General features: G+C 47.6%; 1 protein-coding gene across 2 annotated transcripts in view; it reads left to right on the top strand.

The window, feature by feature from the left end:
* Positions 1 to 206: 206 nt before the first annotated feature.
* The window catches only part of GPSM1 (G protein signaling modulator 1), a 53426-nt gene continuing 38631 nt past the window's right edge, over positions 207 to 15001 (top strand). Inside the window, exons 1-6 of one of the 2 annotated variants that reach the window (XM_028715159.2) lie at positions 207 to 376; positions 6961 to 7182; positions 8407 to 8542; positions 9318 to 9460; positions 11432 to 11555; positions 13080 to 13195. In XM_028715159.2, the coding sequence (XP_028570992.2) occupies positions 315 to 376; positions 6961 to 7182; positions 8407 to 8542; positions 9318 to 9460; positions 11432 to 11555; positions 13080 to 13195 (803 nt within the window). In that variant the 5' untranslated portion in view covers positions 207 to 314. Of the gene's footprint in view, positions 377 to 5840; positions 5867 to 6960; positions 7183 to 8406; positions 8543 to 9317; positions 9461 to 11431; positions 11556 to 13079; positions 13196 to 15001 lie in introns of those variants that run through there. The other variant, XM_028715160.2, reaches the window with a different exon arrangement.

Below are 15001 nucleotides of genomic sequence, written 5' to 3'. Positions count from 1 at the left end.
TTATTTTTTTTATTTTTTGGCGCCCGGGGTGGTGGTGGGGAATATAGCCCTGCGTCAATCAGCGCCCCCAACTTCAACGTTACAGTTAAGCTTACTTTCTGTATTTGAGGCAGGGAGACATAAGCACCCGCCCTCCCGCGAAAGCGCGCAGGCGGGCGGGCGGGCGGAGAGGTGGGCGTTGACGTCAGAGCCGGGGGCGGGACGCCCTGCCTCCACGGAGTCGGGGGTCCGGGTGAGCCGCCGTTGCCGGCCGGCTGGAGGCGGAGGAGGCGCTGCCCGCCCCTGCCCGCCTGCCTGCCTGCCCTCCCGCAACGATGTCCCTGCTGGCCCCCGAGAACGCCCTGCCGGAGCCCCCCGACAAGAGGTTGCATTCCAGGTAGGGCAGAGTGGGGGCTGGACAGACAGCCGAGGCCAGGCGAGGGGCGCCTCCTCCTCCTCTTCCTCCTTTTCGCTGCCCCCCTCAGCGCTTTGCGTTCAGGGGCGAAAGCTTGCCGGGTTCCAGGAGACATGGGGCTCCTCCCCGCTCGGGCCTTGGGAGGTTTTCCAGGAAAGAAGGTTGCCTCCCTCGCCCTCCGGGCTGGAGGCAGCCCCCTCCCCGTTTCCCCTCTGCGGGGTCTCCCTAACCCCAGGACCGTCTGCATCTCGCGCGCTCCCTGCGTGGTTCTCAGCCATTATTAGGAAATTGGTCTATTTCCTTTGGGGGGGTGTGGAGGGAAGTGTCATCTAGTTTCCCAAGGAACTCTGCTGCTGGCTGCAATAGGTAGCCGAGGGTCTGCCGAGTCGGACCGCTGCAGGTTCCAGCACTCACTGGCAGCAGCTATCCGGAGTTTCGGGCAGAGGAAACTCTTCCCCCCTCCCAAAAATATAAAGTAAGGTTTTGCTTCTCCTGGGATGAATTAAATAGGAACGAAGGATTGCACCTTCTACCGAGCCAGACTGCCGTCCCATTTAGCTCAGTGTAGTCTACTACACAGTCTGGCAGTGGCTCTCAAGAGTTTCAGGCAGTGGGGCGTGCTCAGCCCTTCCTCTGAAAAGTACAGTGAAGTTCTAGTCCTCATGGTTCCAAATAAAGGACTGAATTAAACAGGAAACACAGGGGCCTTTGACACCCTAGCTTGTGGGTGCACCACTGGGGATGCTTTGCAACCCACGGTGACCCCCAAAATAAATTGGGTGAAGCAGGGCTGGACAGCAGTGGGGATCCAGAAGTGCTTGACTTTTTCTTAGGATGTCCTAAGGACTCATAGGCTGCACCTGCATTTAAAGTGCTGCAATACTACTTTAAGACAGCTTCCCCTAAAAACTCCCGGGTATTGTAGTTTAAGGGTGCTGAGAGTTCTTAGGAGATTCCCCCATCCCAGAGCTGCAGAACCTACAGTTCCCTGGGGAAGAATTAAACCACACTGGGAATGGGGAATAGGGGCCTCCTGACAACTCAAAACCCCTGAACAAACAAGGGTTCCCATGATTCTTTTTTGGGGGGAGGGGGGCCACAGCTGTTTAAAATGGTATATAATCCTGCTTTAAATGTTTAGTGCTGGCAAGGCCTCAGAAAAACTGCAGGTGTGTATCTGTGATTCTTGCATTCCAGGGGGTTGAACTAGATGACCCTTGGGTGTCCCTTTCAGCTCCATGATTCCATGATGATTAAGGGCCTGATTCTGCAGAGTCAGAAATGCTGGGGTGTGCTTTAATTGCGTATTGCAGTGGAATTCCAGGATTTCTAAAAAGGCCTTGGGTGATGGGTCTGGGTCCAGGGTAAGACTACCCTGCAAGGGGGGGGGGGTCGGTAGAGAGAGCATAGCCATTGTGGCTAGTATCCATCGATAGCCTTGCTTGCCCTCTGCCATGTCACCTCTTCCCTCTCTTTTTCTCTGCCTGGAACCCTGGTGAGCTGTTGATGCTGCCGGCCAGAGCAGGAAATGCTCATTTGCATAGGAAGCTCTCTTATACTGAGTCCAACAAGCCCAGCATTGCTTACTTTGACCATCAGCAGCTCTCTGGGGAAAGTCCTAGTCCTCATGGTTCTGAAGAAATCAGAACCTGGGGCGTTCTGTATGCAGCACAGATGCTCTGCCACTGAGCTACAGCCCTTCTAGGTCGGAATGAGTCGATGGACTGCGTTCCTGTGCCATTTGGAAGCCATTTGCCATGGCCAGAGAAGCCTAGACCAGGGCTACTACCTCGTTGCTGGATCAGGCAGCTGTTTCTCTGGGCCACAAGCTGCTTCGCTGCCCCACCCCAAAGCCCAGAAACCACAACCATGTTGGATTCTGGTCCCTAGAACGTGGGCTCCTCGGGGGGGGGGGGGGAGGAAGAATGTCAGGCAGGAACGGAGGCGAGCAACCACTTTTGGAAGGGGCCAGTGTTTCCTTTTCCTTTGCAATCCTCTACTTAGCAAAAATAAAATTACAGGGTTCATTCCAGGGACCTGCAGTGAGGCAGCTTCTGGATTTACAAGATTTGCTAGGAGAGGAGAGTCCATGATCCAAACAAGGCCCCATGCAATGCTTGCCTGGTACTGGAGCATATTTCTCTCTCCTGTTATAATTCCTGGCTCCCCTTTAAACAGAAAAATAATTACGGGGGGGGGGGGCGAGGGGAGTTTTTTTAAGAAGAGTCTGCTGGATCAGTCCAGCATCCTGTCCTCACGGTGGCTGAACAGTTGCCTGGGGAAACCTGCAATCAGGACCCGAGCACAAGAGCAACACTCCTCTCCTGCGTTTCCCAGCAACTGCTGAGAAGCATCACTGCTTCTAACTCTGGAGGCAGACAATAGCCATTGCGGCTAGTAGCCTTGACAGCCTTCGCCTCTTCTGAGAAATTACCTAATCCTGTTTTAAAACCATCCAGGATGGAGGCCATACTGCCTCCTGCAGGAGGAAGTTCCATAGTTTTGGGCCAACGGTGTTCCATCATGGGATGTGAGTTACTTATCTGATTGTGTTTCTGTATGTGTGTGTGTTTTAAAAAATATACAGATGGGTTTTTTAATGGCTTTCAGGACAGATAAAAGAAAGGGCTTCTTCACGCAGCACATAGTTAAATTACGGAACTGTCTCCTGCAGGAGGAAGTGATGGGCACCAACTTGGGTGGCATTAAAAGAGGATTAGGCAGATTCACAGAGGAGAAAGCTATCTGTGGCTGCTTGCCAGGATCCCAGATGTTGGAAACTGCAGGAGGGGAGAGTTGCTCTTGTGCTTGAATCCTGCTGCCCATAATGGCCATCTGGTCCTCCACTTATGCGGAGAGGATGTGAGGGTAGATGGGCCACTGGCCTGATCCAGCAGGGTTCTTCTAATGCTGTTTTGGAACCTCCAGGTCCAGAGGCAGCTTAACTGAATTCCTAGGTTCTATGGTGTATTTGGCCACTGTGAAGAAAGGATGCCATTGGCCTGATCCAGCAGGCCTTAAGTTCCTCTTGTTTGCATTGGTGCTGTTCCCACCCCCAAGCCCTTTCCAGATCCTTCCACGTCTCTTGCGTATTGAGCAGCTTCTGAAGGAGCTTGCACGAAGCCGGATGCAAATCTTCGCACGATTTAAACAAAGAAGAGTGAAGCAAACACATGCAGGCAACTCATCCGAGCTGGGAACAGAGATGGCATTATGGGATTCTGGGGGACGGATGCACAGGGTGGGCAGAGGAGCATTCCCAGAAGCATGGTGGCAGCATCAGTGAAACAATAGTGTCTTTAAGAAATGTGGACATAAGACAGGCTCTTGTCAGAATTTGGCCAGCTGGGAAAGGGTCAACAGGGTGACTCTGTCAACTTCAGTTTGTCTGGAGTTTCGTATTTCCCTTCTCTTATCTTTATGAGTTTACTCCTGCATTGCAGGGGGTGGGGCTAGATGACCCTCCAGTTCTATAGTCCCATGAATCTGTTGACGTAAATGCAACAAATGCAATGGGGAGGAAAAAGAAGTGCAAAAAAAGCAGTGTGTGATATCTGGGAGAGACTTCCTATTAGGGTGAGAGAGGACTCAAGGCCATTGGCTGAACTAAATTTAATGTTGTACTGTGGAGAGGGAGTCCTCTGTGTCTGTATTTAGAACCACAGAGTGTAGAGTTGGAAGGAACACCCCCCCCCCCCCGCCAAAGCTCATCTAGTTCAATGCCCCACAATGCAGGGAATCACGACCAAAGCATCCAACCTCTTTTTAGAGATCTCCAATGAAGGAGAGTTCGCCACCTTCTGAGGTCATAGAGTCATCCACTTGCAGAGTTGAGGGAACCCCAGAACAGTCCAGCACTCTGCAATGCAGGAATCACAGCTAAATCACAGCTACTAGTGACATACAGTGGTACCTCAGGTTACATACGCTTCAGGTTACAGGCTCCACTAACCCAGAAATAGTACCTCGGGTTAAGAACTTTGCTTCAGGATGAGAACAGAAATCATGCTCCGGCGGCGCAGTGGCTGCAGGAGGCCCCATTAGCTAAAGTGGTGCTTCAGGTTAAGAACAGTTTCAGGTTAAGAATGGAGCTCCGGAACGAATTAAGTACTTAACCTGAGGTACCACTGTATAAGACAAAATCCTGCCAAAAAAGCACATAATTTTCCAGGGCCCTCCAAGCCTTTTGGCAACACTTGTTGTTGTTGTTGTTGTTGTTGTTGTTGTTGTTGTTATCACCATCCTCTTATTTCATTTCATAATGTATGTAAAACAGAGAACCATTATAACAACAGATGAAAATTAAAAGATGGAAAAACAAAACGATAAGGCACGCAGAATGAGTCCAGTTGCACAGGTAGCAAAGTTCCAGTAAAGAATAATAGAATTGGAAAGGATCCCAAGGTTCATCTAGTCCAACCCCCTGTAATGCAGGAATATCAGCATTATGAGATTATCAAGTCTAGTTCCAGATTTGCCAGGCTTGGGATGAAGGTTGCCTTGAAAATCAAATGTCCGCTGTATATGTCCTAAAAGAATGCCAAACTCTGTATAAAGTGCCTGGCGGTTCTAGTCCTCATTGATATCAAATTAGGTGTAATTTTCTCTATTATAGCTATATTCCATAGTGAGTGGTTCCAAGGGCCCTGTGTAAGATTTGGGGCTGTTTTCCATTGATCTACCCTATCATGTTTGAGGTGAGGCAGCTGGGACTTTTGTCCCCTTTTGCAGGGCTGTGCTAACTCTAGGGAGGGAGGGAGGCTTGCACAGCGAAGTCTGTTGAGCATCTGGTTGCCATTAAAGACCCAAGTGGGAGCTGAGTGCCTCAGAGAGAGGAACAGGAGAAGCTCCCCCTGTAATTATCTGGAGCAAATCCTGACCATGTGATCTGCAAACGGATGTACAGGGCCTGGACGCTGTGTTCCCGGCGAGATGAAAAGAGCAGCTCCCTGGCAGCCGGCCGGACTTGGCGAGGGCTGTCATCATGGATGGATTGAGCCCAGCCGGAAGCCAGCCCAGGCACCACTCTCTGGGTTGCTGTGGTTAGCTAATACAGCTTCTGATTCCTCACACTCGGAGGAGCGGCCCAGAGGTTGCTTGGTGTTGCAGAGGCTGCTTTCGGGAGTAACCAGAAAGCTGGAGGACCAATTTTCAGCATCCTTAAGAAAATGCCGTCCAGTCCAGTATCCACTTCTCAGAGTTTCCAAATGCCCCTAAGAGCCTAGGAGTCCAGATAGACTGCCTCTGGGCCTGGAGGATAGACGCTGGGGCTAGTAACCATTGATGCCCTTCTCCATGAATTTGTCCAATCCTTTTTTAAAGCCATCCAGTTTGGTGGCCACCACTGCCTCCGACGGCAGTGAGTTCCACAGTTTGACTATGCATTGTGTGAACAAGAACTTCCTTTTGTCTATCCTGAATCTGAATGATGACCTTCTGCAGTTTCCCTTCTGGGCCACACATGGCTTGCAAGTAAGTCCCCTTTCCCGTGACCTTGAGGCACCCTCCTCCATTTCCCTTCCCCATGGGGGTTGCAATCAATCAATTCCCCATCTCGCGCCAACCTCTGTTACTCAACAGTGAACTCTGCATTTGATCAACACAGCTTGTTGAGGTTAATCGATTTTGGCTAATGTGACACCCAATGAACAGTGTTTTCTTTGCTGTGCTTAGAAGTCCTCATTTGCCATTTATTTTATTTTTAAAATTAACACCCTGCCTTTCTGCTTGAAGGGCGAGCTTTCAGAGCGATGCACAATGGCGGATAATCAAAAGGCGTTTTAGACAATGGCAGGTGAAAAGGAAAAGACAGCAATGAGTTAGCAGTAAAAACATACCATTTCATTTCTTCAATTTATATACCACCTTTAATCAAAAGGCACAAATCTCAATATCTATACATGTTGATAATGTGATCTTGGAAGTGCACATTGTCAGGGGAACTCAATAAAAAAAAGCCCAAAGTCTGACATTGGGCATTTGGGACCACTCACAATGGACTATAGCGATAATAGAGAAATTTGCACTTAACTGTGATTTTGATAAGGACTAGAACCTCCAGGCACTTTTTAAATGATTTGGCATTACTTTATGAAAAAATGCAGTGATGCCATCATTTTTAAAAACAACCCTTTTCACAATCCTGGCATATCTGGAACAAGACTCAGTCATCAAATATGTTGATATTCCTGCATTTTCAAGGGTTAGACAAGATGACCTTTGGGATACTTTCAGATTCTGTGATTCTTTCCTGAGACTTGGTTATTTTAACTCCTGTGCTACTGGACTTGTTCTACATTCCAGTTTTATGGTTTTGCTTTTTCATCATCCTTTAATTTTCACCTGCTGTTCTCATACATTTATATGCAGTGGTTGTGTGTGTGTGTGTGTGTGTGTGTGTGTGTGTATGTATATATATATATACAGATATATATATTCCAGAAATATCTGAATGTCAGTGCACAAAAAAACTTAAACAAGATAAAAACCCAAACAATTCTAGTAATAAATAATAATAAATAAAGATATTATAATAATATCTTTGCTGTACATGTTTGCCCCCATAGGATGGAAGCCTCTTGCTTGGAGGTGGCCCTGGAAGGAGAGCGTTTGTGCAAAGCCGGGGATTTCAAAGCTGGGGTGGCCTTCTTTGAAGCGGCTGTTCAGGTGGGAACAGAGGACCTGAAGACACTCAGTGCCATCTATAGCCAGCTGGGCAACGCCTACTTCTACCTGAAGGAGTATTCCAAGGCTCTGGAATACCACAAACATGATCTCACCCTAGCTAGGTAAGTGTCCTGCTGCCAGAAGGATGTATTTATTCTCTCATTATGAACATCAGAAGATCTACTAGATCAATCCAATGGCCCATCTTGTCCACTTGTCTCACAGTGGCCAAATACCCCAAACAACCTAGGAATCTAGATAGTCTGTCTCTGGAGCTCTTGAGGCCCCATAAGAGTGTCAGAAGAACCTGGCTGCTGGATCAGGCCAGTGGCTCGTCTAGGCCAGCATCCTTTCCCCATGACGGCTGAACAATTACCTCTAGGAGAAATCAGCAAGCAGGATCCAAGCACAAGAGACCTCTCCCCTCCCGTGGTCTCCAGCAATTGGTATTCAGGAACATTGCTGCCTTCATTGTGGCTAATATCCATCAATAGCCTTCTTCATCCTTTAATCTGTCCAGTCCCTTTTTTAAAGCCATCCAAGTTGGTGGCCATCACTGTCTCCTGCAGGAAGGAGTTCTGTAGTATCTGTCTGGCAATGGTCAGCTTCATCGGATGACCATGAGTTGTGGTGTTATGAAAGAGGGAGAGAAACTTCTATCTGTCCAATTTCTCCATACCATGCATAATTTTTATAACTTTCCTGCATTGCAGGGGGTTGAACTAGATTACCCTTCTGGGCTGTATATATTGCCTATAGAGTTAGGACTGGCTGTTATGCTCAGTTTCCTTGAAATAATGGATAGACATTTGTGGTGGTGGTGAGAGCAACAACAAATATATATATAATATACACAGATCATATAATTTGCCTACGAAATCAGCAGCAGGCACCTTCAATGTATTCCGTTCGGCACCTGCTGAAAACATTCAGGTGCTTGGAAAGTGGGTGTAAATTTTAATCTGTTTTAGTATTTTATCTTTTTTGTATGTTTTGAAGTCTAGTAGTGTCAACTTTTATTGTTTTACCCTTTTTGTAAACAGGTTTGGGGTTTTTCCTTACAATCAAGCGTTGTGTATACATTTTGTGAAATATGTATTCCACAATAGTTAATCGATGTCTGTTTTTAACTTTTTATTCTACAATTTGCGGGGGGGGGGGGGGAGAGTTGCTGTAAACCAGTTACATAGTCAGAGGGAAGGGAAGAAAGGACAGGAGGAGACAGAAGGAAGGGAAGGGAAGGGCCCCATTGGGGTGCTTCATTCCTTCCCTTCCCAGCCTGGGTCTTCTTTGTGGCTTTGCTGGAGTGGAGCCACCCAGAACCGCCTTCTGCTTTCTCTCCGCAGGACCACTGGGGACCGCATCGGAGAAGCCAAAGCCAGTGGCAACCTGGGAAATACGCTGAAGATCCTCGGCCAGTTTGATGAGGCCCTGGTCTGTTGCCAGAGGCACCTGGACATCTCCCAGGAGCTGGGAGACAAGGTACCCGCACACTAAAAAATAGCACCACAAAACGGCAGGCGCAAGAGGGGAGAAATGCTCTTGCCCTCGGGCCCTCCTTGCACAGGGCTCCCTATGGGGTTTCTGGGTGGCCACCATGAAGGCCTCCATTGGCCTGATCCATCATGGCTCCTTATACGGATGTCAACAGTGATAGCAGAGCTTCCATGCCCAGGGGCAGTCTACCTGTGAATGACAAGTCGGGGTGGGTGCTGCTGTTGAGCTCAGGTTCTGATGGTGGGTTTTCCATAATGGGCATCTGGTTAGCCAATAAGGACACGATGCTGGACTAGATGGGCCATTGGCCTGATCTGGCAGTAGCCAGGCTCACCTTATGCTCTTACGGCACCTCCAAGTCCAGAGGCAGTCTGTCTCAATTTCCAGGTTCTGCGGGGCATTTGGTCACTGTGAGAGGAGGGTGCTGTGCTAACTAGGCCCATCTGTGGCCTGATCCAGCAGCCAAGCTCTCCTTAAGGTTGTCTCTTTTGATAGCAGACTATGTATACGGAAGATGGGGAACAACTGTGGGAGAGTTGCTTTTGCACTCGGGTCCTGCTTGGGGGCTTCTCTTTGGGGCATCTGGATGGCCACTGTGAGGACAGGATGCTGGACTGGATGGGCCACTGACCTGGTCCAGCAGGGCTTTTCTTATGCATCCATGCTGAAATCAACAGGGATGAGGACCCTGGTCTATACAACCAGTGTAAGAGAGAAACCCAAGGCAGCATGGATACCTTTTCTCCCCCCCCTTTTCTAGGTTGGAGAGGCGAGGGCGTTGTACAACATTGGGAACGTCTATCATGCTAAAGGGAAGCAGCTGTCTTGGAGCTTGCCCCAGGAGCCTAACCACTTGCCCGAGGAAGTCCGGGAGAGTTTGGAGAAGGCGTCCGAATTTTACGAGTGAGTGACAACCCCTTATTGAGGCAGTGAGCCTAGAATTATAGAATTGTCATCTAGTCCAACTCCCTCCAGTGCAGCTCCAGTGCACCTGATGTCCAGCAGAGTCTTTGTGAAAATGCCCCATTCTCTTTCAGCCTCACTTCATTCAAAGATGCTACCCTTGTTGCTCCCCTGCTGTGCCTCAATGCCCCCTTTAGTGCAAGATCTTCAGTCTTTGAGGATGGCCCCCTCACCAGAAGAGCCTGCTGGATCAGGCCCATGACCCATCTGGTCCACCAGACTGTACTTGCAGTGGCTGAACTGTTGCCTGTGGGAAACTAGCAAGCACCATTTGCTCACAAGAGCTCTCTCCTTCCTGTGGTTTCCAGAAACTGCTGTTCAGAAGCATCAGTGCTTCCGACCATGGAAGCAAAGCATTGCCATTGGGGCTGGTTGCCATTGACAGCCCTCTCCTCCTCCGTGAATTTGTCTACTCCTTTTTTAAGGCCATCTAAGTTAGTGGTCTTCACTGCCTCCTGTGGGAGGGAGTTCCATAGTTTAAATAAGAAGTATTTACTTTTATCTGTCCTGAATCTTCCGCCATTCAGCTTCATTGGATGTCCACCAGTTGTAGTCTTAGGAGAGAGAGAGGAAAACTTTTCTATATCTGCTTTCCCTATGCTATACTTCATTTTATAAACTTTCTGCCCAAATGCTGCGACCTTTCTTCATAGGGGAGTCATCATTCCATCCCCTGGACCATTTTGGTTGCTCTTTTCTGGACCTTTTCCAATTCTGCAATATCTTTTTCACAAGGGGCTACTAGAACTGTACATACCGTAGTATATTCCAAATGTGGTCGCCTCATAAATTTGTTTAATGGAATTATTATCCGGGCTGCTTAGTTTCAGTTCCTTTCCTAATGATCCCTAGCATGGAATTTACCACTCAGTGTGTCATCTTCATCAAGCTCTCTGCTATGACCCCAAGCTCTTGTTTCTGGTTTGGCACCGCCAGTTCGGAGGGACGCGGGTGGCGCTGTGGGTTAAACCACAGAGCCTAGGACTTGCCGATCAGAAGGTCGGCGGTTCGAATCCCTGTGACGGGGTGAGCTCCCGTTGCTCGGTCCCTGCTCCTGCCAACCTAGCAGTTCAAAAGCACGTCAAAGTGCGAGTAGATAAATACGTACCACTCCGGTGGGAAGGTAAATGGTGTTTCCGTGCGCTGCTCTGGTTCGCCAGAAGCGGCTTAGTTATGCTGGCCACAAGACCCGGAAGCTGTCTGTGGACAAACGCCGGCTCCCTCGGCCAATAAAGTGAGATGAGCGCGCAACCCCAGAGTCAGTCACGACTGGACCTAATGGTCAGGGGTCCCTTTACCTTTACCTTTAACTTTATCTTTACCTCCAGTTTGGACCCCTAGAGCAAGTACATGAAACTGAGATTTTTTGCCCCAACATACATCACTTTACACTTGTTTACATTGAATTGCACGTGCCATTTTGCCGCCCATTCACTCAGTTTGGAGAGGTCCTTCTGGAGCTCCTTGCTATCCCTTTGTTTTCATGACTCTGCTGTTTTCCCCCAATTGATTTTGTGTGTGGGTCACATTTTTATTAAGCTGTAAAATCCTTAATTGTAAATTTCACATTTCTTATACATTCCCCTTGAAAACTGCCGCTTCTTCCCTGCTGCTCTTAATCCCATCCCATTTATGTACATTATTATAATAAACACTTCACCTAGAACATATTACTCTGTTTTATATATTATCATTCCGCTTGCTCATATTTCAAATCCTGCTTGCGATTTCATCTGATTATTATATTTATTTCTAGATATTGCAACAAGGGCTTCCATTCTCCCATGAATAGACCGTCATGTTGCTTTCCTATTTTTGCTGTTAGTTTTGCCAGTTCCACATTGTTTCCCCCCTATTTATTGATTGCAAAACAACAACAACAACACATTTTCCTTTTGGGGGGGATTCCAGGAAGAACCTCTCTCTTGTGAAGGAGCTGGGGGACAGAGCTGCCCAAGGCCGGGCATATGGCAACCTAGGCAACAGCCACTACTTGCTGGGCAACTTCAGCAAAGCCATCATCTTCCACAAACAGGTGAGATTCAGTTGGGCTTGGTGGGGGGGGGGGAGCCTTTCATTCTGTGGGTCCCTTGATCCACCCCCAGCCCCTATGCTGTGATCTGATGACAGGGAATCTCAGTGTCAAACTACAAACATAAAATAAAGCCAAAATGTTTTTCTTTCTTTCTAAAGCATGTTTCTAATCCTCATCCACGCAGAGAGTAACTTGGCCTGGACTGGCTGAAAACTCCCAAACTGAAGAGCCCAGAGGCTCCTCACCATTCCCTTTGTAGGGTGTCTTGGAGGGGAGCTGGGCAACACACCCACATCTCAGTTACGTCCAGCCCTTTCTTCATGAATTTGTCCAGTCCTCTTTTAAAGCCATTCAAGTGTGTGGTCATCACAGCCTCCTATGGGACTTCTGTAGTTTAACTCTGCACTGCCTGAAGAAGTCCTTCCTTTTCTCTCTTCTCCACTTCTATGATTCCCACATTCAGCTTCGCTGGAGGCCCATGATTTGCAGCGTTATGAGAGAAACTTTTATCTATTCATTGCCTTTACTCCCTTTCATACCAAAGCAGCTTATAAGTGAAAAAACTTTTAAAAGCAAAAAGTGACAATATTTATAAAATTTATAAACTGCTTGTTCAAAAAAGTAAAATGAAATCTCCAAGCAGCAAACATGTCCGATTAAATACAAAACATTTCACCACCAGAAGCTGGAAATCCCTAAACCAATGGTATAATACAGTGTGTTATTAGAAGTGTTATCTCAAGAGCAGTAACAAGGGGACAAAAGAAACATGACAATTTTTATGCTATTCTAGATTGTTCAAATGTTCTGACTTGTACAAATTCATCTTAATTTTTTTGACCCATCACCATCTGATTCCTGTAATGAAGAAAGTAGGGAAACGATTAATAATGGAATAGCTGCAGTAATAGGAAACCAGTGTATTATAATTCACCTGATTCAAATCTGAAGTGGGTTTCCTGTATATACAGAAATTCCTTTATGACGTCTCATTACCCTGTATCTAGTTGATTTTGAGATTGTTTCTAGCTATGCTTCTTGCATTTTAAGTTGCCTTTGTGGCACCAAAATTTCAATTAAAAAAACCCCACACAATTCTGTATACAAAATGCGACTAAACACACCCAAACAAATGAAAAGCAAATTCGCTTGAGATGGCAATTGAAAGTGGAGATAAAATCAACAAATGCAACTGACTCATGTGTGGTCTTATTATTATTTGTTTATTGCATTTATACCCCACCTTTCCTTTCAAGGAGTTCAGAGTAGTATCTCTGGTTCTCCTCCTCCCTGTTTCATCCTTGCAGCAACCCTGTGAGTTAGGTTAGGCTGATAGGCGGTGTCTGCCTAAAGGTCAGCCAATGAGCTTCATGGCTGAGAGGTGATTTGAACCCTGGTCTCCCAGGTCCTAGTCCAAGACCAGTACACCCCACTGCCCTGTGTTTTTGCTGCAGCCATTAACCACCTCTCTCTCTCTCTCTCTCTCTCTCTCTCTCTCTCTCTCTCCCCCTGCCTCCTTTCCAGCGCCTGGCCATCGCCAAGGAGTTTGGCGACAAAGCGGCAGAAAGGAGAGCCCACAGCAATCTGGGGAATGCCCACATCTTCTTGGGGAGGTTCGACATCGCTGCAGAGTACTACAAGTAAGAAGATGTCTCAACCTGCCATGTGATTTTATTCTTATTTACTTATAGCTCACCTTCCCCCCCCCCCATATAGCTCAAGTGGGTGTACATGCTTGTGTTCATTCCTCATTGAATTCCCCACAAGAGCCCTGCAAGATACATTAGGCTGAGAGGCAGTGACTGGCCCTCAAGGTCCTCACACCCAGTGAGCTTCATAGCCAAGGGGGAAATCGGAACTCTCATCTCCCAGGTCCTAGTCCAACTCTCTAACCACTGCACTGCACTGTCTCTCCCTCTCTGCATGCCTACAAGTGAGAAATGGCATACACCTGTTGTGGTACAGCTCAGCTATTTCTGCAGAGAGGTTGAACACCCCTAGAGACATTATATATGCATTGGGAGAGCAAATTCCTGCATCACAGAGTGTTGGACTGGGGGACCCTATTAAGAATTCTGTGATACTATGCAATCCCAGGAAGCACTTTACATTACTGCTTGGCTGGCTAGCCACAACCATGTTCATTTCCTGTCTGCCGTGCCATCCTGTAAAAAAAAACTAAAATGCAGGAAATATTTTATTCGCTTCCATTCAGAGTATCCTGCTGCCACCTTCTGGTATCCAAGAATCTCCTCTGGTTCCCTGTCTGTGAACTTTAGATAAGCTCAGACAAACAAATGCTCAGCAGGCACAAGAGCTATGATAATAATAAAAATTAAATATTGTAACATTGGCCTGGATATCTATTTCAAACCTATATTTACAGTGATATATTAATTCAGCCAACCAAGATAAGTGTGGAGGCTTTTGAGAATTTGAAAGGCTTTCACGCTTTGGTAACATTTCCTTGGTCTGAATAAAGATAATAACGCAATATGTTTAACAAGGAAGAGTCTTGTGGCAGCCTAAAGTTACACCAGTTTATTACTGCATAAGCTTTTGGGGGCCACAGTCCACTTCACCATCAAGTCCACGGAAGCTTAAGCTGCAATAAATTGAATTTATTAAAATGAAAGATAATAATTAGTAAAATGATTAATAGATCGAGGTGCTGCAAGACTCTGCTTTGCTGCAGGAGTCTGCCATGGCTATTCTATTCAGTTTCCTGCAGGCTTACCTTTTTTTACAGTTTAGAAGGGGAAAACTATCTCCAATGGTAAAGGTAAAGGTACCCCTGTCCGTACGGGCCAGTCATGTCCGACTCTAGGGTTGTGCGCTCATCTCACTCTAGAGGCCAGGAGCCGGCGCCATCCGAAGACACTTCCGGGTCACGTGGCCAGCGTGACGAAGCTGCAGCTGGCGAGCCTGCACCAGCGCAGCACACGGAAACGCCATTTACCTTCCCGCTATAAAGCAGTCCCTATTTATCTACTTGCACTTAGGGGTGCTTTCGAACTGCTAGGTGGGCAGGAGCTGGGACCAAACGACGGGAGCTCACCCCGCCGCGGGGATTCGAACCGCCAACCATGCAATCGGCAAGCCCTAGGTGCTGAGGTTTTACCCACAGCGCCACCCGCGTCCCGCGTTCACAGTTTAGAAGGGGGAAACTATCTCTACTCCCTTCCAAAGAAACCCACCACCACTTTACTATCCTGTTTTAAAAAATGTAGTGTGAGCCACAGAGTTGTTAAACAGGGCTTTAAAATGCTTGAGGTCTCCCATACTTTGTGTACATCCTGGAGAGCCCCACATGGGCTACCCTGCCACTGAACAGAAGAAGAGCCTTCTAGATCAGACCCCGGATGCATCTGGTCCAGCATCATTTCAGTCCAGCCCAGCCATCAGGGTGCTTTAGCTGTGATTCCTGCAGTGCACAGGGTTGGGCT

The sequence above is a fragment of the Podarcis muralis genome, chromosome Z (assembly GCF_964188315.1).
Source record: "Podarcis muralis chromosome Z, rPodMur119.hap1.1, whole genome shotgun sequence".
Taxonomy (NCBI): domain Eukaryota; kingdom Metazoa; phylum Chordata; class Lepidosauria; order Squamata; family Lacertidae; genus Podarcis; species Podarcis muralis.
Note: the sequence above shows the minus strand (reverse complement) of the source record. Positions and strands in the feature narration are given on the sequence as shown.